The sequence below is a fragment of the Thalassophryne amazonica genome, chromosome 2 (genome assembly GCF_902500255.1).
Source record: "Thalassophryne amazonica chromosome 2, fThaAma1.1, whole genome shotgun sequence".
Classification (NCBI taxonomy): Eukaryota; Metazoa; Chordata; class Actinopteri; order Batrachoidiformes; family Batrachoididae; genus Thalassophryne; species Thalassophryne amazonica.
The window spans coordinates 134,863,300-134,887,764 of NC_047104.1; the positions used below are offsets into that span (position 1 = coordinate 134,863,300).

General features: G+C 43.0%; 1 protein-coding gene and 1 long non-coding RNA gene across 4 annotated transcripts in view; one reads left to right on the plus strand and one right to left on the minus strand.

Moving 5' to 3' along the window:
• The first annotated feature begins 1,274 nt into the window (after positions 1-1,274).
• Positions 1,275-12,368, plus strand: LOC117531096. The gene is made up of 3 exons (XR_004566520.1): positions 1,275-1,402; positions 6,752-6,757; positions 12,358-12,368. It is a non-coding gene; the product is annotated as an uncharacterized LOC117531096 (long non-coding RNA).
• map1aa (microtubule-associated protein 1Aa) overlaps positions 7,101-24,465 on the minus strand; it is a 139,743-nt gene continuing 122,378 nt past the window's right edge. For 2 of the 3 annotated variants that reach the window (XM_034194115.1, XM_034194129.1), the window contains 4 exons: positions 23,653-23,793; positions 16,717-23,566; positions 16,374-16,600; positions 7,101-7,548 (listed from right to left, as the gene is read on the minus strand). In XM_034194115.1, the coding sequence (XP_034050006.1) occupies positions 7,393-7,548; positions 16,374-16,600; positions 16,717-23,566; positions 23,653-23,793 (7,374 nt within the window). In that variant the 3' untranslated portion in view covers positions 7,101-7,392. The remainder of the gene's footprint in view (positions 7,549-16,373; positions 16,601-16,716; positions 23,567-23,652; positions 23,794-24,465) is intronic. The other variant, XM_034194122.1, reaches the window with a different exon arrangement.

Consider the following 24,465-nt stretch of genomic DNA (forward strand, 5'->3'; position numbering starts at 1 on the left):
CACTCATACCCTCGGCCCCGCCACTTATGAATGAACCTGTTACTACAGTGGTTCTTGCATGAAGCCCAATGTTGGTAATCAAGCCTCTGACAGCTCACCTTTGACAAATTGTCATATGAGAGAAATCTCCAAACTCTAAACTGACCTTATCCTACGAGGGGCGATTGACAAGTGTTGGACCCAGAACAAGTAGGACGTGCTTCTCCATCTTCTGCATTCTGAGAAACCGACATTTGTCAAGAATGTGTGAAATTATGACTCACTGGGTGCAATGCTGAGAAATGTTTTTCTCTGGACACAAAAGATGGTGAAACACACCCTACTTTTTCTGGGTGAGGCTCAAGTCTCAATCACCCCTTGTATATTGGCCCTGAGGCCTATAGGTGCACCCATTTACAGATTTGTAGATTGGAACGATACGGATGAAACATTTTTTCCAAGGACAGGATGTGCAGCCTTCAGCGGCAGCGCGCTGACAGTAGCGTTTTAAATGGGTGACTGTAACTGAACACTGAAAAACATAACTCCTTATCTCCATGGTGATAACTGCTACATTACATCACAATGCTGTTCACCATTCCTCGCAGCAATAGCCATGCTAAATGGCTTCCGTACTTAGGCGTGCACATAAGTGGTGCTCATGCATGCTGAAAATAAATGATGCACAGCAAGAAACGTAGAGGAAAACACTTCTCAGTAATGACAAAAGCATGGGGAAAAACCTTTCCTCCACGTTTTTCTGCTGCGCATCAATTTTTAGCATGCACAAGCACCTGAGCACCAGTTATGTGCACATCTGTCTAACAACAAATATAAATAAACCTTTAATTTCAAACAATTTTTTTCAAAATCAAATCACTTAGTCCATGGATGACCCCTAGTCATTTTAATAAGTCATTGTGCATCGTGGTTATATTTCTGTACCATGGTGGCAAAACCCGCCCTTGTATCATCATTCTGTAGTGGGTGTAATGTTCATACAGCAACACAAAAAGACATGCTTCTTCAGTAAATGATATTTTATTGGCGAGTTACCTTTTAACAATAAATCTGTATACTACTTTAAGCATTTAAAGAGAGTATTGCACTTAAAACGAGATGAAACCATGAAGCAGAAAAGAGGACAATGATCACGAGGCGCTTTTCTTGCAGCACAGTCGGGTCATACGTGCCTTGTCTGTGCTGCGCACGTCTGCATCTTAAATATACATCTTTTAAAACATCGTCAAATTATCTTCGGCTGTTACAATACAGGAGAACTTAAACATTACACATGCACAGTTACAGAAGCAGGGCTTGTTGGAAACCAGCAGTCTCTACGATGAGCTGTTTCATGCCACACGGTATTTCAACTTTTTTTTGCACAAAACTAAAATTCAGCAGTTACATGTGATTGTGTGCGGTGAGCGGGTTTTGGACAGTGGTTACTTAAAAAACAAATCTATATATAATTTCTTTGTAATAACTGTAGAGATAAGTGAAGAGCGTTTTGCCATGCCTGGCAGTCTGGTTTCATGTAAGTTATTATGGGGTAGAGTGTTGAGTAGGAATGCAGATTTTACACTGTTGCTGACTGACGGGTTAAAAACACAAACACCAACGTCACTGATATTAACGCTTTCATCAAAACTCAACACTGTATGATGTGCAGATCTTCAGCAGCCTCTCACCCAGTGGAAGCTGGGACGGGCTCCAGCACCACGCCGTGAGACGTGCTGCGTGCAATAAGCAGCACAAGGTGGACGGATATTCAGCAGAAAATTAAACTCAATGTCTCCACTTGACTTCACATATTGATCATCTGCAGCCGAGTATTAGCTTAATGTCAAGTGACCATCACGCTGGTTAAACTTGTGGCCCCACAGAGCTGTGCAGAAATAGCGTTTTGTCAACTTCAGCAGTTATTTGCTTCAGTAACAGCCAAAAGGAAAAACTGCAATACAATGCAATGCAATACTTAAATACAAGTTTAAAGCCTTTTTACAAAATGGTAGAAATTATAGCCAATGGTCACACTGGGAATATGGCTGAGCCATTAATTTTCCAATGAGAACGAGACACATAATCTAAATATCTAAATTTTACATTAATCTTGTCACTTTTCCTTGAATGCAGTGATGTAAATTTGGTTCCTATACATGCGCAAAATTCTTAACATACACATTATCCAGAGTATACGCAAGTCACTTTTTTCTGTAAATGGAATCCACTTTTTACCAGTGTTTAACAACAGACATGAGCTCAGTGTGGCACATCCACACACCACAGCATGTGGTTTAACATAAGGACTTTTAAATTCCAAAAGTAAACAAGATGGACCAATAAGCATGCATTTGACAGCATACTGGATGTTATCTGATGAATGTGGATTGCTGGCCCACAGCATCAGAAACACTACAACAAAAAATGAGTCCAATTATTTCATCAGCTCTTTAATTTGTAATTTTGTGTGCACTGTTGTACTGTACCTTTATTACTGGATTTTCCACTGGATTTTAGTGCATTGATTCCTGGGAAAGCCCTTATTATTATATTATTAATAATAACAAATGCATATTTAGGTATGTAAGTTGTAACAGAGCTTAAGTCACACAACCTCCCAAACTAGTAAAAAAAAAGAAAAAAAAGGCAACTTATACTCTAGAAAATATGGTATATGAATATAATGTACTGTAAAAACTTCACCATAGTTTTGTCCAACTATGTTTTTATTTCAAATAACATTGCTTTTGTATTTCTAGTAAAACTCTTTTTGCAGTTCTTATACTTACTGCACTTAGTTTTTTTTTTTTTTTTTTTAAACTTGGTGTTTTATGTGTTCACCGAGTGTTTGCCGAACGCAAGATGATGAAGAATGCATATTTTCCAAAATGCATCTTATGTCAAAACTCGAGAAAATATTTGTCATGAAATGTTACATAATGGAAAGTTGTTCTGTTTGGTTTTTGGACATGTCTGGGTGCATGCACCACACCATGGAACCACCTTCTGGAGATTAACCACTCAGGTAGACAACCAGTCCATCTCCATCTCTCAAAAGTATCCCAACATCTCCTTGGCCTTTTCCCAGCCGCTGGGTCACTCTTCACTTTGACACATGTACACTTGATCATGCCCAAAGAAAGAAGCCAGAATTTTGTAACTGATGTTCCTTCACAATGCAAGTGGAATTTCTCATCTTAAGCCACCAGTAACACATAGATAATAATGTCAAACTCACTGAAAGCGCTCCAATCAGGGCATCCATTGATTCTGCAAAGACCACAGCATCGTCCACAAAGTCAAGGTCCATAAACCTTTCCTCACTGAAAAAGGCACTTAAGTCGCTGGACTACACAACCCTACCCAAAACCCACTGCTTCCAAGGAAGGGAGAGAGGAAGAACCAGAACATACCCTTCTCAAGTGCAAGAATTCAGCAGTCACAGTCCCTATATACCAGCCAGGAATGATGTCCAGGAACCTATTACAGATTCTGTGAGTTCTCAGGATGTCCCACTTAGCTGCCGAACAACCAAATCAAACACTATGGAAAGAAATCTGCATCGTCTGCAAAGAAACGCGACCAGTATTTGCGTTTGCGTTCAGTCAGTACGCGTCTGGTGGTGGACACATTGGGCATAAGTCTGCACTATTCACTGAGCGCTGAGGAACTGAATCCTGTTAATCCTGTAGTAGTTGCAATCCAGGCAATCATGCTTTCCTTTCCAGAGCGGGACAAAGAATCCTTTCTTCTAATCTATAGAGATGACACCGTTTACAATGCCAAGGGAGTGGCATCTTCACCCACCTGGTGGGGTTATGGTCCTATTGTCATCTCAGCAACCAGAAACCTGGCACTGGAGATGTCCAACATCCTGGCAGGAGGATCAGCCTTATCCAACTTATAAAAGCAGCCTGACCAACAAGACAGACCATCACCCAACATGACTGCAATAGGACAAGGCGTAAGCTTGAAGGAGCACAGTGTTTTGATTCCTCTATAAATAGGCTGAGGATCACTCAACTACAGATGGTGAGTCAAACTGTATTGTGTGGGCCTCTGTCCTAGATGGGACTAAAAGCACAAAGTTATATTTATACATGAAAATCCCTGTTCTGGCAAGTGGTTGTGTGTTTTTCATGACTCATCACGCAGATAAATAACAACCTGACCTCATTAGCTTGTCAGTTGTAATAGATTGAGGTGTGTAAAAGAGAAAATTAAGAAAAAAAAATGTCTCATCACCCAGGTTTCCTCAGTTGTGGTCCAAGTGGCTAAAATAATTTACTTGGAAGAGGCTGGTCCAAGAACTGGTGTAAGGGGTCTAAGTGGAGGAGAATCGGTGGCATCCCGATGTGATTCTCCACAGACCCTCCCTATGTTTGCCAAGCCACGCCCACTTTTGAATCAAACCATTCTCAGCAATATATCTTGCACAAATGTTTTTAATCACTGAAATACGTCACATTAGCTCAAGACACTAGTTACTGTCTCTTTAAGAAGACTTTACTTTTAGTAGAATCTTTAAAGGAATGTTGTATCTTTAAACCCAGCAGGATCTGAATTGTGTACGTGTGCTTTTACTTTTTAAAGTGATGCTTTCCTGTGTGTTTTTTACCCACACCAACAACGTTTGAGTGCAGGTTATGTTTTAGCCCACAATGTTTCATATGTCATGACATTTTTACAGAGGATTCATATCCTGATAGGCAAGAACTGATTAAATTTTCAAGCTCATAGGACAAAGGTCAAAGTCAGGAAAAATCTTGGAAAATTGGGAGAATCCCTATCTATATCTATAACACTGAATGAATTTTCAAAAATTCGTAACTGTCAAAAAGATCAAATTTCTTTCATAACTGAGAGTGTTATGTAGGATCGTATCCTTTATCAAAAGTTTGATCCTGTTCTGAAACAGATTACAGATTTTGTGGCCATTTAAATTTAACACTGAAAACCCCATTTAATGTATATTTTACATTATATCTTAATCAAACGTGCCCCAATCACACTCATATTTGAAAGTGAGGTGCAGACTGTCACTCACTATCACCTGGCAAAGTTTGATCTGGATCTGATCTGGATTGTGGTTTTTGTGGTCATTTAAATGTAATATTGAAAAGCCCATTTAATGTACATTTTGCATTATATCTCAATCAACAGCGCCCCAGTCATTCTCATTTATGACACTGAGGTGCAAACTGCCACTCTCAATGAACAGACTAAATTTGATCCGCATCTGATCCATATAGCGGATTTAGTGCACATTTGATTTTAACATTGAAAAGCGCATTTGATGTATATTTTGTATCATATATCAATAAAAATGCTTCTGTCACTCTTATTTGACAGTGAGGTGCCGACGAGCAGTCTCTATCGAAACATAAGATTCGATGTGGATCTGATCTGGAGTGCCGGGCTGCTCCTCCCTGTCAAATACAAAACTAGTGTTGGCGGGTGTTTGCGCTCTACGAGCGCGCTGCTCTAGTTATATTGCTGTTATGCAGGTGCAGCATTACGTGGTTAATGTGTGTAGCTTTCATTGAATAACTGACAGGCTCAGCCATCTAATGCTGTATACATACTCATGTTTACGTTTTGCTTTTATCTTTTCTGTAAAACGCGTCAAAGCCCTGGAGGGGTATGAAGTGCAGAATCTTCTGGTAAATGATTTATTTTTATTTTTTTACTCTGGGTTTGGATGTATTACAGGCTACAAGGACGTTGCCGTTAATGGCAGCGTAACCAATAAGTCTATGAAAAAGAGCTGCAGCGTAGGATGCATGGTAACCAAGGCAACCAGGAAATCAAAGTCCTCCATGGAGAACATAAAGGTAAACTGCTTCTTCACATTCAAGTCAGCTGGAGCCCAAACACTCAGACTGTGCCGTCTGCACACTCCACTATTTTAAAACACGCCTTTATGTACGCGCATCACTGGATTATAAAGCCCATTGGTCCTGCGGTTTATTATTATTTAAACACATCTTAAAACACTAAAGTAATTTATCAAATTAAAACATCTATATAAAGTGTCTGTTAAACTGTCCACTGAACAACAAAAAAGAGGTCATCAGTGGTACAATTAAGAAAACAAGCTTCTGAATGAATTAAATAAATTACCAATGTCAAAAAGACATATATTTTCAGTGCACATACTTTAATACTTTATAAACTGCAAATACTGAAAATCTGAAAGTGGCAGAGACAGCTTGTAGTGTTTGCTCACTGGGTTTCTTGTCCGGGTGCCATTTGTGCTTCTCGGTGAAGTGGAAACTTTAAAAAAATGCACTGAGAATAAACTTGACGTTTGATTCTCCGGATGTAGCGTTTGGACCTTCGCTATCTGTGCGCTAACGATCTCACAAAACACAAAACTCACAATGCTGGACGGAAGCGTCCCGACCACACGACGGACCTGCGCGCTCCCTCCGGCACAGCGGGACAGAAAGGCACATGTGGGTGACATTTGGAGCTCCAGCATCAATCAAACCCACGTCTGCATCAGCCAATCAGTAGCCACACCTTCCTGCTGTTGCAGTGGAATACATTCTTCGCCCTCTTAACCGCACTTCTACATAATGACAGCTGTGAACGCAAAGTGCCGTTCAAGATACAATCAACGGATTTGCCACCGACCGTTCTCCTCTGCAGCCACATGGGAAATGGAAACACACGGGGAGGGAAAAAGTACACAAAACTACAGAAAAGGTTGTAGAAAACTCCACTGTAAGAAACTCAAACTGAATCCACTGATTTTCACTTTGAGATAATCGTAGAAATATCATGAATCACCACAACGGAAGTGGATTTATGCTACGCTACGGCAACTATAGTCAGAGTTCTTGCTGGACGACCGCGAGGGGGCGTTTTCTATCTTACTACACCAGTAGGAGGCACAACACTCAGACTGAAAGGGAAAGTAAAATCATTCAGGTCGTCACTAAACCACTTAATTTGATCAGTTGTGTTGTGTGTGAGGTTCCATTAATTGTGCTTTGATTTAGGCCAACTACAAAACAGACAACCAAGCTTTTCTGGGGGGTTTTTCCCCCCATGTAAACCATAGCATACAAGTTTGTTCCTTTGTGGCTCTGTCGCGATTTCGGCATGTATTATTTTGAACAACAGATGAAGAAGCAGGGTTTACAAAAAGACAAGACCGAAGACAAAATCATCACCGAGTGCAGGACAGTTTGTCATGAAACTACATTTGTAATACAAACAGTGAAACTCACGAGCAGTTTAGAAATGAATAAAAATCTAGAAAATACCATCAGACTTGTTATCCAGATCTGTTCCAGGGGGCTTTCCCGAAGCACAGACCAGATTTGGATGCGAGTCTGCAGAAAGGAACAATCAAAAAACAGAAGCCAGCTGGGACATCGGAGACGGGAAGGGGGCGTGGTCTTAAAACTCAATCTTGCAGGCGGGGAAAGACTCGTCCTGCATGACCACGGTGCTGCTGGAGGCCAGGACCATGATGTTCAGCTCCTGCTGCCTCTCGTGGGTCTGTTGGTACCAGTCGCGGGTCACCTCCGTGTCGTGGGTGGGAATCAGCGTGACCTGAGGGTGGAGATGAGCGTTTGAGCGGGATGTGACACATCTAATACAGCGACAGTCTGGTCCATAAGTATTTGGATAGCGGACGCAATATTTGCCATTTTGCATCAGTACACCGCGACAATGGAGCTGAAATTAACCAATCAATTTGTGCACGTCATGTAGATGATCAACTTTAGTTCAAGACGAACAAAAATATCTAACAATTTAGGAATTAAAACTATGTTTATACATTATCCCTCAATTTTCAGTCCATAAGTAATTGGACAAATTTAATTGTTATTTGTTATTGAACCATCGCTTTCACACCCAGTTTTCTTTGGCCAAGTCAGAGGAGGAAGAGATGAACATTTACGACACTGATTTGTCAGTGACTTGAGAATTATGAAAATATTGATGTGTTGTGCTTTAATTTTGGTGCCATATGCCCTGAGAAATTAAAACATGGGGAAATTAGCTTGATTTCATCTGCCGCTGATTTAACGCTCAGAAATGTTGACTTCAGTGAGGGGCCACCCAGTTGGAGCCATTAACTGAAATGAATGGGGAAAACCAGAATTTTTTGCAGCTCAAAACAAGTGTTTTTTGTTTGTTTGTTTGTTTTGTGGACTTTGATGGTGAATATGTCGGAATGGTGAACAGGTGTGTTTTGGGAGGGTCCATCATAACCAGTCATGGTGTTAATTAATTATAGTTTTCCTACGGATATGATTTTTGAGGGAGAAGTGGAAGAGGTTTGTACACGCCTCCCAGAAAGACTGGAGAAACTGCAGCCAACCATAGCATGAGAAATGCGCCTCCGAAACTACTTGGAGCCCGAGTCGCAGAAAAAGAAGAAATGTATCTGCGTGTTTAAATGTGGGAGCAGGAAGACTTTGAGAGAAACTGACTGCTGCTGCAATCTTAAGGCTCGGTCACACAGCACTTAACGAGGAGCAACGAAGCCCAAACGAAATAAGAAATCTGGGCTTTTGTTGGCATCATTTAACCTTCGTGCAGCTTCGTTCCTGCAGCTGGCGCTTCATCCGGATTTTAAACTGTTGAAAAATTCGAACAAATTCTGCAGGAGCGCGATCAGCCTCGTTTTACCCCGTGTGATTAACAGGAGAGAAGGTGAAGCACGTGCCTGTGTGTGTGTGTGTGTGTGTGTGTATCTGAACGACATACACAGTGCGTGCATGAGGTGATCAGAAACAGCAGGGTTTTGAAAAAAAAAAGTCAAAGAGAGACAGACAGCGCTATCTCTCTCTCTCTCTCTCTCTCTCTCTCTCCCTCCCTCTCTCATACGCGCGCATTTCGGGTGTACAGACAGTGATTAGAATTTTGGTATTTGACAGATTTGAGAAATATCTGGCATGTTTGCAGTGTGTATAATTTTGGTGGAGTATTTCACGTGTGTGGTTAGTGTGGTGGTGGTTTTTTTGTTTGTTTTTGTTTTGTAAAAATGAGGCATGTTATAAATGTTGAGCGTTTTTTTTTGTTGTTTTTTTTTTAATTGGAGCAAGATGGAGTGTGCAGCATGTCATCAGAGTACGAACCAGACAGTGAGGATTCTGATGATGGAGATGATCCCTCTTTTGTTTTGGACGAGCAACCAGAGCAGGTGGATCCACTGACGTGCGCACAGATCTCCACAATGGGTTGGATCACGTGCTTCTGTTTCCAGCTGAGCTCCGTCTCAGCGCCGAGTCCTGGAACGCAGCGATGCAGACACACACTGCTCCAGCAGTGGCTCCAGGTGCATTTCGTTTAAAGCGTCGAGATCGTTAGCTTCGGTTTTGTTTTGTTCCTCTTTCATCCCTTTCACGCTCATGATTCGCAGGCTATTCGGTGATAAAGCTCATTCATCCACCTTTTGTCAACGATTTGTGACTTTTTTACTTTTTTTCCCTTTGTTGAGGAATCGTCGTATGCCGGGTGATGGGCCATTAACGTGATAAACGTGTCATGTACACTGGACCCACCGCCAGCCATTTAAGAGCGTTACCTACTTACCGGATCAAAGACTGTGAATGGACAAATGACAGATGGAAGCAACTAGGGCTGCCACAAACGACTATTTTGATAGTCGACTAGTCAACGATTATTTTGGCGATTAGTCGACTAGTCGGATCATACGTAATTTCCTAAATTAAGGCTTGCAGCATGTTCTGAGAAACGTCAGGGGATGAAGTCATGAACATTTCCAAATCAGTGACTATTTCTTAGACTTCATTTACATCAATCATTCAGAAATACAAACAGTGTGGTACTTTATGGTAAATCTGTGTCAGGTAGGCAGTTCTCAAAAACTAAATGTCCATGCTGGAAGAAGACAAGTGAGGGAAGCCACCAAGACACAACTCTGGAAGAATGTTTGGCTTCTGTGAGTGGAGAAACTGGGAATAGTGCAACATTTTTATTTTTATCTTCATTTTACATATAGTCCCAACTTTTTCTGATTTGTGGTTGTTGCTGTTGCATTTTTGAAACTACAGAACTGCTGTAAAGAAAAGTGTGAACATTTTACTGTGTTTTAAAACTTTGTGGAGCAAATGCAAACACCAAACTCTTATAAGGAAGGAAAAAATACACAGATGTGCAGGAAAACTTTGATATAAACTGAACAAAACAATGCAGGCTGATTTGACTCCCCATATTTTTTTTGTATAAATAAATCAGAATACAATAAGAGGTAATTCACTTTGAAATTAATAAAACATATAGCTGCAGCTTATAATAATTTTGAAAAATAACAAAAATCAGCAGCTTGTATTTTTATTCTGACTCCAGTTCATTTAGTGTGATGAAGTCATTTTTAAGTAATTTTTCTTTCTCCTCATCAGTCACGTTTTGTGGTTGAACACTGCATTAAGCTTAAGATTGAATAAATACATACCTTTGTAAAATAACTAGGGATGTCCCGATCCGAACACGTGATCGGAAATCGGGCCCGATCACATGGTTTCAGACTTGATCGAAATCGGATGTTGCATCCCGATCAGGAATCCGATATAGATTTTATCCTCATTATTTTGATCAGCACTATTTCAAGCTCATTATTGCAGATTAATGGGCCTTTCACACGTCGGAAGCGTCAGAGGCGTGAGACATGTTGCTTTTTAGAGGCATCAGAAGCTGACGCGACGCTTCTGACGGGAGCGCGCATTGCCACTTGTCGGCAGGCTGACGCGGTCAAAGTTCAAACCAATCTTTTTTTTTTAAAATTGAACTAAAGAAAAAACATAAGTTCAACCGGACATTCTCGCACACGCGTGCGGCTGAAACCGATTCCAGAGGAGAAAAGGGAACAAGTGTAGCGCCGTGAATTTGGGAGATGGAATTGTAACCCGGACAGAGGTGGGGGGGAGTTACGCGTGCAATGTTTCTTTCACAGAACTGCTGTTTGTGTGTTCACGCGCTCATCCTGACACCTCGATGGAATGACAAGAGGATGATGAACACTTTCCCACCGAAACTCTTGCTCAGTCATCCTTCCGTGCGCAGCAGGACCCGGTGCTGACCAAGTCCTCAGGGCGACGATCTGTCATCTGATTAACAAAAAGAAAAAAACAAATTGTCCTGTAATCGTTTGTCTGCAAAACGGAGCGAGAGATGGTGTGCGCACGAGCGACGTGCACACTCATCACATTTAGGAGCGCATCTTAAAGAGCTTCCATCTTCATTCACGTTCACTGCGCTGCTCTGAACTTGTTGAACACTGATAAAGCATCAGAGGGGTACACTGAGGACTGTCAGGATGCAAATGTAAGTTGTTCTTTTTTTCCCTTTTACTTTTCAAGTTGACTTTTGAACTTTCGAAGCTTTTTGATCCTTCGTTGTCCTTTGGTCTCCATATTAGAAATATTACTAGGACTGCTTTCTTCCACCTGCAAAATATAGCGAAGATTCGTCCCATCCTGTCTATGGCTGATGCTGAGACCCTGATCCATGCGTTCATCTCTTCTAGATTGGACTACTGCAATTTTCTATTTTCTGGTTTACCGCAGTCTAGCATTAGGGGTCTCCAATTTGTTCAGAATGCTGCAGCCAGACTTTTGACACGAAGCAGAAAGTTTGACCACATTACACCCATTTTGGCGTCTCTTCACTGGCTTCCTGTCCCAGTGAGATCAGATTTTAAGGTTCTGCTACTAACCTATAAAATTATTCATGGACTGGCACCTCCCTACCTAGCTGACCTAATTAAACCTTACGTACCGGCCCGGGCTTTACGTTCTCAGGATGCAGGACTACTTTGTGTCCCTAAGGTGAATAAGAAGTCTGCGGGTCACAGAGCTTTCTCTTATCGTGCCCCTGTTCTGTGGAATGATCTCCCCGCATCAATAAAACAGTCAGATTCTGTGGAGACTTTCAAGTCCAGACTTAAGACGCACTTATTTTCCCTTTCATATGGCTAGCATACTGGTGCAGTTTTGTTTTACGCTTTTTACTCTTTTAATTCATGTTATTAGTAATTGAAGTGGGCCGCAGCCTCAACTTCACCGAAATTCTGGGTCTTTTAGTGAAATTTAGGGCTAGCGGCCGGCGATCACCTTAGTATTTCTTCTGTTTTTCTTGTTGATTAATGCTGGCAAATTATACAGTATTTTTTGTCTTTCTGATGCCTGATTCTGTTTTTTCTCTGTTTAAGGTGCAGCTCCATCCAGAGATGGGAGTTGTGTTTGTGTTGGCGATCCTCCTGTCCTGTGAACCAACAGCAATTCTTGTATATTCGTCCGTGAATTGTTCTGTGAATTATTTCTGTAATTTATGTTTGTAGCATGGCCCAAGCAGAGGGTCACCCCTTTGAGTCTGGTCTGCTTGAGGTAGAGGGAGTTTTTCCTTACCACTGTTGCTCTGGGGGTTGGTAAGGTTAGACCTTACCTGTGTGAAGCACTTTGAGGCAACTCTGTTGTGATTTGGCGCTATATAAAGGAAATAAATTGAATTGAAATTGAAGGAGAAATGCCATTTCAGTAAAACTTGGCATGCATTAAGTTCAACTCTTCTGATGACTGTGTTTTTTTCTTCCAGGTTGTGAGGTAGTTTGTGGTTCATAGCCAAGTTTGAAAGTTCGTGGTAGAGGGAAACGGCAAAAATGGACAAAATCTGGCATCGTGGTGTGATTAAGTACCTGCATAAGAAGGGGTTAAAGCCCAAGGACATTCATGCGGATATGGTTGCTACATTAGGGGATGAAGCTCCCTCCATATCTACAGTGCAGAAGTGGGCAGCTGAATTTAAGAGGGGCAGAGAGAGCATTGAAGACGACCCAAGGTCTGGGCGACCTGCAACAGCCACAACCCAGAAAAACATTGACCTTGTTCATGAAATGGTGATGGACGACAGACGATCGACGATTAATCAGCTAGCAGATGCTGTGGGAATATCCCATGAGAGAAGTGAACACATTCTGCATGAAGAACTTGGAATGTCAAAGGTGTCAGCTCGGTGGGTGCCACGTCTTCTGACGCCTGATCAGAAACGCACCAGGCTAGTCATGTTGAAGGCAAACTTGGCGCAATTTGAAGAGGATCCAGCCAATTACATGGAACGTTTTCTTACCCAGGATGAGTGTTGGGTTGACCACTTTGAACCAGAGACAAAAAACAATCAATGCAGTGGAAACACCCAAGGTCACCACCTCCAAAGAAGGCCAAGGTCGTTTCGTTTGCGGGGAAGGTCATGGTTTCAGTTTTCTGGGATGCCAAGGGCATTGTGTTCGTGGACTATCTTGAAAAGGGACAAACCATAAATGGACAGTACTATTCTAACCTACTGAGACAGTTACGCGAGGCTATCAAAAAGAAGTGACCAGGAAAGCTCACGAAAGGGGTGCTGTTCCATCAAGACAATGCACCAGCTCACAAGTCAACAGTGGCCATGGCCACTATCCACGAGTGTGGATTCGAACTGGTAGATCACCCACCATACTCCCCTGACTTGGCACCCTCGGACTTTCATCTATTCCCAAACCTGAAAAAAAACTTGGCTGGGAAGCACTATCGGAGCAATGATGAGGTGATGGCTGCCATTGAGGACTAGTTTGACTCTCAAGATGAAAGCTTCTATGCCAAGGGAATCGAAGCACTCAAGCACCGCTGGAAGAAAATTGTGGAATTACAGGGAAACTATGTAGAAAATAACCCTGAATTTGTTCAATTCGACAACTGCATCATAGTCAGCCTTCGAACTTTTCAGCCTACCCTCTTATATAGCGCTTTTCCATCTGCATCAGACACTCAAAGCGCTTTACAATTATGCCTCACATTCACCCCAATGTGAGGGTGCTGCCATACAAGGCGCTCACTACACACCGGGAGCAATAGGGGATTAAAGACCTTGCCCAAGGGCCCTTAGTGATTTTCCAGTCAGGCGGGGATTTGAACCACAGATCAGTGCAGAAACCACGTGTCTGAAGAAAAATCCTTGGAAATGTTTTTTGTTGTTGTTGTTAGTTACCTCAAAATTTCTGATTACTGTTTTAAAAAGTTTAGAACACTTGTAATTAAAATAGCTAAATCAATAAATGGTTCTTTAGAAACCTTTCATCTATAAATTAAAACCACCTGTTATTTGAGATTAGATAATTTCTTGTTTAACATACATTTATTGGACATTTATTTTTAGACAAATAAAATAACATGGAAATTTGTACATTTTTTAAGTCTGGTAGATTATTACTTGATTGTTCAAGCTACCTCAAGGAGAAGTGCACTGTTTAAGTGATAAATAATTAAATAAGGTGATTAAAATTAAATTTTTATATATTTAGCATTTGTTCATTGTTCATTCAGTTTTTTAAAGTATCGGATTGGGACTCGATACCGAGTCCCAATCCGATACTTTAAATCTTTAAAAATCCGGAATCGGATCGGGGCCAAAAAAACCTGATCGGGACATCCCTAAAAATAAGAGCTGTTAAAGTTCAGAGTTCTCGCCTGCTTTTTGTGATCTGTGCCTCTGAACATCAGCTTCTCCACAGCAGGGTTCTATTTTTAACGTGTAGGCGTAATTTTTCTCAGTTCATTTATATATTCTCATTTTTTAAGGATGTTTTAAGGATATTTGACCGTTTATTTCATGTCATGATCTCATAAATTCAGTATACGACGCGCACATGGTGTGAACAGGACGGTGCCGTCAGAACCGTGCGGGTAGAGAAATTGGAAAGAAGTAAAGCAGTTCCATGGTTTGGTTTTGTTTGTTTTTTTACATGTTCTCTCGGGTTAAAATCTTCGCGCTCGCTGTCTCAAGCGCACTGATGGTTCCCTCGCTCGCAGTCTGCAGCCAGTTGACTCCACGTGCACACACACACACACACACACACACACACACACACACACACACACACACAGCTCCGTCGGTAAACTGCGCATTTTAAACAGCTTTGAACAAGACGGCCACCATCATTCCCAAAATTTGAACGTCCAAATGATGGCAGGACGGCTCGCTGCCTAAAACTATGAATTGAGAGAAAAACAAAGACTTAAATAATAAATTAGTTGTCGACGGTCCCAATAGTCGATGTAGTCGTGACTAGTGGACTAGTTGTGGCAGCCCTAGAAGCAACAAAAATGCAACAATCGCCAATCAGATCTTTACTGACTGTCATGTGTTCATATAATTTGTATGTTTTGAAAGGAGATAACAATTGGAACCAGAGCATGTGCAATTCTACATGGCTGCTGTGTGCAAGCACAGGAGGAGAGCTCAGCTGGATCCATCTCTCAGGGTATGTATTTATTACTCTGTGCTTTTGAATCTTATTTCGATGTATTTGATGGGGGAGGGGGGAGGGGGTCTGAATGCAAAAAGCAACCCGGATGGATGTGCTGGCATATATCTGAGCATGAAACTAAGTGGCTGCAGATGGAGCAGAGTGACCCTCAGCTAGCTACAAGTCAGTTCCAAGCATTACGTAATGATTACGAATATAATGGATATTAATCTGCTGTGAATTTTCTGATGCACTGTGGATTATTTTACTTTTATTAGCTATATCGGGGTGGCACAATTTAAAGACGTGGAAGATTTATAAGCTGGTGTATGATTTTTTTTTTTAAGATAGCACTCACTGGAGTGAGATATGCACTTTAAATTGACTTTGTCTAATTACTTATGGTCTCGGAAAACAAATAACTCACTCACTCACTCATCTTCAACCGCTTAGTCCAATTAAGAGTGACGTGGGGCTGGAGCCTATCCCAGCAGTCATAGGGCGTGAGGCGGGGTACACCCTGGACAGGACGCCAGTGTGTCACATATAGACAAACAAACATATTCACACCCGCACACAGACTTACGGACAATTGAAAGTTTCTAATCCACCTAACCTGCATGTCTTTGGATATGAGAGAAAGCCACGCAAACCCACACAAACACGGGGAGAACATGCAAACTCTACACAGAAAGGCCACAGGTGGGAATCAATCCCAAGACCTTCTTGCTGTGAGGCAATGGTGCCAACCACTAAGGCACCATGCTGCCCTCCTGGTTGTTGTTCCTTCAGCTGCTCCTGGTTTAGTTCGGGGTCGTCACAGCGGATACAACCAGATCCACATTTGTAATTGGCACAAATTTTACGCCAGATGCCCTTCCTGACGCAACTCCAGTTTTACCCGGAAAAACACACACAGCCGCTGGTGTTCCAAAGAGGTCTCCCATCCAAATACTAACCAGATCCTGCTCTGCTTAGCTTCTGAGATCTGACGGGATCAGGCTTACACAGAGCAGACAGGCTGCACCATGCTGCCCTCCTGGTACTACATATAAACTGAAATTTAAAACACCACATAAACAACCAATTAATTCTGTATAAGTTGGACTTGATCTGAAAAGGTTACCTGTAAGTTTGAACCCCATTGAGCCTTGCCTTCCAACAGAGCATCTAGGACTCCTCGACTCGGCTCACCGCTTCCTGTGTCGTTGCCGCTCACCACGTAGTACGCAGAACGAATACGTTTGAAAAACTCTTGGTCCACATTCTTAGCACTGCAGTGATTGGGAATGTAGGCCAAGTCCACGTAAATAGGAAGTCCAGGAGCAGCTGTTGAGCCAGATTTCTGGGAACCTGAGTGAAAGCAAAGAAATGAAATGCAATTTCAAAATTGTGTAAATTCCATTTTTCTAAAAACAAAAAACCCTTTAACTTATACATTTTCTTTAGAGGTAGTGAATGATACGCACCTGAGCTACTCTTGAGACCGTTAGTCAACCCTCTACCAGGGTTATAGCTTGACTTGGAGAAGTCTTCATCTTTAGAACCTTGTCCATCTGACAGACGAGAAATTCGAGAGCTTTTATCTGCCTCTTTCTTCTTCAGTGAGCCACTGCGAGGAGATGGTGTCTGTTTAACAGGCACGGGTGACCTCTTGCGCCTGGCTGGGGAAGATGAGGATTTTGTTTTTCCTGAGGCCTTCTTCAAACCTTTAGGTTTTGGCTCCTTCTTAACTAAACCGTGATCCAAAGAGTCAGGATCCACCATACAAACATCTGGATGTGGTGGGTGTGGGTAGGGATCCATGAGGGCTGCGGGAGGAGGGTCAGAGCTCATCCTTGAGCTTGCCCCTCTTGTGTTAGATAATTTATCAGCCGGCATGTAGTCGGCATCCTCATCTGAGTCTATGATGCCTTCACGAGTGACTGAGGGGTATTCTTCCATGCCCGGCATATCAGAGTCTGACTGAGACCCGAGAGACTCACTGACTGAGGTGGGTGGGGTATCCTCTGTAGCCAGACCCAGTCCCGTGGACATACCCCCAGCTTGATTCAGAGAGCTGTTATCCCTGCTGTGGGAACCCAGGTGGTGGGGTTGTTTGTGAGCCCTTCTCTTGACAGACAGGTCATGTTCATCGCCTTCCTGAGATTGGTCACTTTGGAATCCTTGCTCCTCATCATCTTCGTCACTCGACACCTGCTGCAAGCAAGGGTTGATGAAGGAGGGTGATAGGTCCTCTTTTCTCTGCTTGTACTCAGAGGAAGAATATCCGGGAGAGGTGCGGGTGGGGTAAGAGGAAGCAGCTCCCATAGGTGCATCACCAGTGATGTCTTGGTCACTGTCGTCATCATCATCATCATCATCATGACTGCACTCCTCTGCATAGAATGGAGAGCAGAAGGATTTGTCAGTTGATGAGAGTGACAGGGGACGAGCAGGGTGCTCTGGCTCCATCTCACACTCCTCTTCAAACTCATCATCATGGCGATAATGAGGAGGTGAATCTCCAGGCACCATCCCCATTGATGGCTTAGGTCTTTCACACTCATAAGAGCTTCTGTAACCTTCACCCTCTCTGGTTTCAGCCTTGGCCGAGCCTGAAGCTGTACCACTAGCTGTTGCTCCAGCAAGAACAGGGGAGCTTGTCCTAATCTCAGTGGGACCATTGGCTGCATCTGGCTTACGGTCTTGGAGAGGAGACGGCTTGTGTGAGTTGAGAACATCAGGGAGTGTACCACCTGTCTTCTCACTGGTGTCTTGGGCAACACATTTTTCAGAAAATATGGGACTTCCAGTGAGGCCACTCAAAGGAGCTCTGTGAGTCTTTGCACGCATATAAGCTGCTTCATCTTCTTCTTCACTGCTGTCAGTCTCCTCAAAATAATGCTTTCCTTGTGTGCTTGGGCATGGTGAGGACGTAATACCAAACAGAGCTGCGCTGGCCGACTCATTCTCCTTGGAAAGCTCTGGGATTTGAGAGTACACTGCTGCTGAACCTGCAAACCCATCAGTTATGTCCATCCTGGAACCTTCTGACCATTCGGGCTTATAGAAACAATCCAACTGTGGGTCTTTGTCCCCAGCTCCCCTTAATGAAGGCAGAGATTCCTTTTTGTCTTCATCAAACCCAGTAGAGGACAGTAAGGGAAAGGATTTGTTCTCCTCAAATGAGCTAAGGGGTGAGAAGTGGGCTACAGTGGAGGTTGACTCCACTGCAGTGGTGATATGTTTCTCCGACACTTCCATATAATCATCTTTAGTGCCACCTGAGCTGGAGAAGGGGGAGTCCATGACTGGAAAGGGTTCCTCTTTAAATGATGAGTACTCAAAGAGAGGTTCCGCAGAAGCAGGGGTTTCCAAGTCATCTCCAAACTGTCGACTGGTGGACAGAGAACCCGAGGTGGAAGATGAGTAGCTATAGGCGGAGGACGAAGAGTACGCAGGAGCGGCAGAGGTGGTGTACTGAAAACTTGTGTCCAGTATTCTCTTACTCAGAAGGTCTGGTGTTTTCTGTTTCTCAAACTCCGACGGCTGAGCACTTTCATCATGGTAGTAACTGTCCTCTGTTGGTTTTAGACTGAAACTGTCTTTTCCTTTGTCTAAGAACAAACTTTTTTCCTCATCTCTGTAGGGGTATTCAAACCCTGAGGAGTACTTAGAGAAACCCGTAGCCCCCAAATCTGTGGGTTTTCCACTTAAGATTGTAGCACCTTCTTTGGTTTCGCCTTCAGCTTCAAGTGTTAATGAGCTGTCGATGGTTTCAGTCATACTGGTCCTCCCCTGACTGTCATCGCCGTATCCAGCCATAGACGCAGTAAGCTCAGGCCTGGTTGAACTGAAAATTTCATTAACTGGGCTTTGTGCATCCTTCTCAGATTTCTCTTTAGCCCCTTTCTCCAGATACGAATCAACAACATAATCCTCTTCCTCCTCTTCTCCATCGTCATCCTCCTCCTCATCATCATCCACGACGTCATCATCATAGTCCTCCTCATCCCTTGCAGTTAATTTTCGCATGTCAACTTCCAGAGATGCTCCCTTTTCAACATAGTCTTCTTTGGTGAGTTTATCTTCACCAAATGCTAACGCTGAAGACATTGGGGGCTTTGTGGTGTCAGTTTGTTCTTTAATAGAGGAAAAGTCTTTAGCTGATGACATAGAAGTGAAAGAGACCTCAGGTCTATCAGCCACTGTGGGGAACTGACTATCTCTGCTGTACTCAAATGTCTCTTTTTCTTTGACTTCTTTATCAAGTGAAGGCGATACACTCTGGGAATCAAGCCACGATGAGGTGGAAAATTCTTTTTGGCCAAGAACTGTCACTCCCTCATTCTCTGACGACTTGTCCACAGGTGTTGCAGCAGAGGGAGGCTCATTCATTGGTAAATCTGTTTCAGTGCTCATGCTGTCCTTCTCCAGCATATCAAAGGTCTCATGTGGATAAGAATCAGAGTCCACTGAGCTTGTTTTGCTGTCATAGACGTCACCGTAAGAAAAGGTTTTGCCGTGCACATAGGGAGTGTCTTGTCTCATATATCGTTCTGAACCTTTCGCTCTGCTCTCCCTTTCTGGAAAATCATACAGACTAAAATGAACGCTTTTCTCGGCTATATCTGTTTTTTCCTCAAAGTCTAATTTGACTCCTTGCTTTGGTTCCATGTCACTTACGAAATCGCCGTTTTCCTCTTGTTCACCTTCATCTGAGAATATCGTGGGAGCTTTTGGTTTTTCGTCGATGTCACTAGATCCCTGTGTTTTATCTGAGCCTTTGGGTTCTGTTTCTGTCTTCACAGATTTTATTTCATAGGTGTAGTCATCATCTAGGAAGCACCCCTCTTTCGCTTCCATAAGCTTTGCTTTAACAGTTGGCTGTAGATCCTTTTTGGAATAGTAGTCAACCTCATCAGATTCATCAGATTCCTCAGATGCTTCAAAGGCCGTCTGGTCAACAGACAAACCAATAACTGAAGCATTGTCTGAAATTGTGACAGATTTTTCTGTTTTTTGAGTGTCAACGTTTGTACTGGTCATGATCTTATCATCTTCCTCTGTCTTATAAGGCTTTTCTTCTGTGGGGGAATAGCCACTGCTTGTTGGCACAGAGTGTGTCGGTGATGCCAGTTTCATGGTGCTGTCATCTGGACTTGGACATCTTTCCTCACTGTCTGGCCTGGAGTGGGACTCTAATCCAGGGGAGAACGACTGAGGAGGTGTAAGAGGCTTCACTGCAGCACCACTCTTCATCTGGTCTTCATTAAAGAGATGCTGGTCTTCCTCGTCAGCCTGTGTAGGAGAGTACTGCAGGGCAGAGGAAGGAGAAGCCATTATGGGAGAGGATGACTTCTTCTCCTGGAGCATCATGGATGCTGCATGTTCATAGCCCTCTTGGAGTTTACCCAAAGGAATGTCGACATTCGGTGTCTGGTCCTCATCCTCATCTTCCTCTTCCTCTTCTTCTTCATTCAGTGATTTGATCTTTTGCTCAGCCTCCATTTCAGGAATATTGGGTTGGTACTCGTCCGATGAGGGAGACTTGAAACATTTGTCATCTTCCAGAGAGGATGTGGGTGAGATTGTCCCTGCTGAGTGAAGATAGTCTTTCCCGTGGGTAGCCTCTGCACGTGAGGGGACATTGTTAACAGCATCCAGCAGGAGAGAGTTCCTCCCTGCCTTGTCAGTCTGGGGTGCTGTCACAGACGCTATGGACTGGTCCTCAGCTACAGACGTGGCAAAGGAGGACAATTTGTCATATTCTGTGATGGATGTGGCAGAGGAGATATGCTCCTCCTCTGCAAGTGGAGCAGCAATGATGGCAGGGTATGGGGCAAGCTCATGGTCATGACCCACCACAAAGGTTTTTGGTTTGGCATCAACTGCACCTGTCATGGCAGAGCTTTTCATCTCTTTAATCCCATGCATGGAGTCAAATGTCCCAGGGACATCAGGGACAGAAATGTCATAGGCAGCCACATCATATTGAAGTTGTGGGACTCGATCCTCCGTTTCTTCATGGATCTCCTCATCAGAGATGGTCTGTTCAGTCTCAGAGTAGCCGGGGATTGTCTCATCTTGAATGTAGGAGAACTGCTCAGAGGCGGAAGCTGCTAAGGGGGCTGCGCCTAGTTTTTGCTCACTTGTATTAACATCCCACCCCTTTCCAGATTTTTCCTTTATAGCCTCCTCTGTTTTATATTTAAGTACCTCATCATCTTCAGTTCCTTCGAGTTCAGCTTTTTCGATGACATCACTATCCTCCTCCGAGCTGTCACTCTTTTTTGACCTATCTTTTATGTCATCTTTCATTGGGTAGTTGTCATATTTCTCCATAGTCTCCTCTTCATACTTCTTATCAAAGCCACTGCTGACTTCTTTCTTTTCAGAGACTGGCATTTGTTGTGATGCACCCTTGTGTTTGTTGTCTTCTTCTCGGCCTGGGGATTTGTCATCTGGGAATGTGACTTCCTCATCAGATAAGACCATAGAAGTAAGTTTTGTGTCTGTGTGAGCTGGATGCCCAGACACTACGTCATTCTGGACAGTCTCACTGCTGAGTTTGGCCAGCTCCTCTTGTTTCAGAGTCTCAAAGTCTTGGGTGAGATCTTCAGGGGATGACAGGATGGACCTGTCTGGTGAAGCAGCTGCCACTACCGCTTCAGGAATGTTCTTTGCGACTGGCTTTTTCACAGCTATTTCCTCTTTACCTGCTTTATTTTTATCTGTCTTAGGTTTAGTCTGAGCCTTGGCTTTGTGCAGAGTTCTTCTCACTTCCGGTGTTAGTGGTTTCAGGTCAGGTTTAGTGATTTTTCTCAGCTCTGGTTTGCTTGGGTCTTTCTTTTTATCTTCCTTGACATTATGTTCTTTTTTCTCTTCTTTTCTGATATTTTCATCCTTCTTTACTTCACGTTTCTCTTTCTTCAAGTCTTTCTTCTCATTATCTTTCTTCTCATCCATTTTGGATGTTTTGTCCTGCTTTATAACTTTCTTCTTTTTTTCCAGTTTTTGTACCACAGGGGCCACCTCGCTATTTTTTTGTTGCTTGGTGGCTTTTAGACTTTCACTTTTCATTTTCTTGTCTTCTTTCTTTTCTACTTTATTTTCTATCATTATGTCTGTCTTGGATTCATCTTCTGGCCCAGTAGCTTCTTTCTTGGATGCCTTAGAGTGTGGTTTAGGGGAAGACTTAAGACTTTCTTTGCTATCAGTTCTTGACTGTATCTTAGTTTGTTTAATGATGGGAGGCGGTGCGACGGATGTTATATCTTTTTGGGTAGCCACTGGGTATCGCAGGAAATCCAAGTGTTTTAGTTTCTCAAGACCCTCAAAGATTTTGTTCTGTGGAGCATTCCCAGGAAACAGCACCCTGACTATCTTTTCTGTGGGGCGATGTGGAATCCAAACAATGAGGGCTGTAACTGATGTCAAGTAGGGAACCGATATTTCTCCTTCTTTACCACTGGCCATCACAATCCCCGTCTTGGCCTTGCTGTTTCCAGCCCATTTCTGCATTAGAAATTGCATCTCTTTGCTTTCTTTGACAGGGTTTAGAACATACATATCCAACTTTCCAACGCCAAGCTTATGGAAAAGTGTGACAGGTTCAATGGTGTTGCTGACCACCCTATGAAGAGGTTCAGGTGTAATACCAAGCTTGTTCAGGTATTGCAATGTAAGGCATGCTTCCTCGATGCTTCGCTTCACTTTCAGTGTGGACTCAGGCATCCGAAGCTTCTCAGGAACATTGAAAAACACAATCCCAAGCTCAGGAGAAATCAGGTTCTTCATCCAGTCTCCATTGGTACTGGAGCTAGATTTATGGTTCTTCTCTTCCTCCTGCTCTGCAATCTTTCTCTGAAACAACCCGTTGATACCAGGGAGGTTGTCTGCTCCAATATGGGTGAGCAGGACAGAGTCGATCCTGTCCAGGTGGCGAACCAGCTTCCAGAAGCAAGACTTCCGCTCTGACCCTCCATCCACCAGAATGTTGAATCCATTGACAGCAAACAGAGCAGAGTCTCCTCTTTCCCCAGGAAAAATGTAGCAGCACGGTTTGGACAGCTTCAGAAACCCACCAGAGGTTGGTGGTTCCAAGAGATCAAAAGGTGATGGCACATCCACTGTCTTTGATACATACTCGGTGAACTCTGATACTCCGTCCATGTCAGGGAGGTGAGGTTCTGGATTCAGTCTGTATTCTAAAAAATTCTTGAGCAGGTTTTGCTCTTTGCTGTAGCCTAGGGAGCTCCAGCCTCCGTCCCCCTGACAGGAAACAGTAAGTCTGGGCTGCTGTTCTGAAGAGGCGCTGGAGAGAACTTCAATCACCTGGAACGTAGGAGGTGGAAAATAAGCAAATCCCTTCAAGCACAGTGTCAACACATGTTTTGAGGAAAAAAGTACATCAGGTTCACCTGAGGATGAGAGATGATGTCAGAAAAGTGCTGCCAGGTGAAAGCTCCAGCTTGCAACAAAATGTCACCGCCCTGCTCAGAGCTCTGGCCACTCAGTATCAGCAACTTATTCCCCGAAAGGTCAGTGATCAGAGAGCGGACCTGGACACAACAGACAGACAATAGCCAACAACATCAGTGTTCAACATCAAAACAAAAAGCCTCTCAAGTGGAAGGAGCAGCGGCACCTTCTGTAAAGTAGTTAAAAAAAAACGACATGTACACCAGTCTGATGTTTACCCATGTGTCTTTTGAAGTTTTGGCTCGTTGTTACAAATCTACTTTTGGCCTTTTATCCCATGCTGTGACTTTTGATCAAAGAGTGACTTTTCGTTATTTCATACAAACACACCCTAAAATCACTTCTAAATGAAACAGCAGCAGTTGCATGAAGCGTTACGTTACTGAGTTTTCACATAACTCACCAACTTATATTTTATTCACAATGACTAAGCAGCTGCTGAGCAGAAGCTGCATAGTAACAGTTGCTAAGTATGGACTGGTTGATCACCAATTAATCCAGGCAACCTGATGATTTTTTTCATAATCAGTAAGATTCATATTGTCACCCAGTGGGGTTCTTTTTTCTCGATTATGAAATTTAATATATGATTAATCATCATAACACTGAACAACAGATTAATCTGTAAAGAAAAGAATCATTAATTGAAGCCTTAGTGAACTCTGTAAGGGCCCGGTCACATGGCACACGGCAATAGCTGAAAGAAGGAAAAAAGTCACAAAGTCACAAATCATCGAGAAAAGGTAGACGAA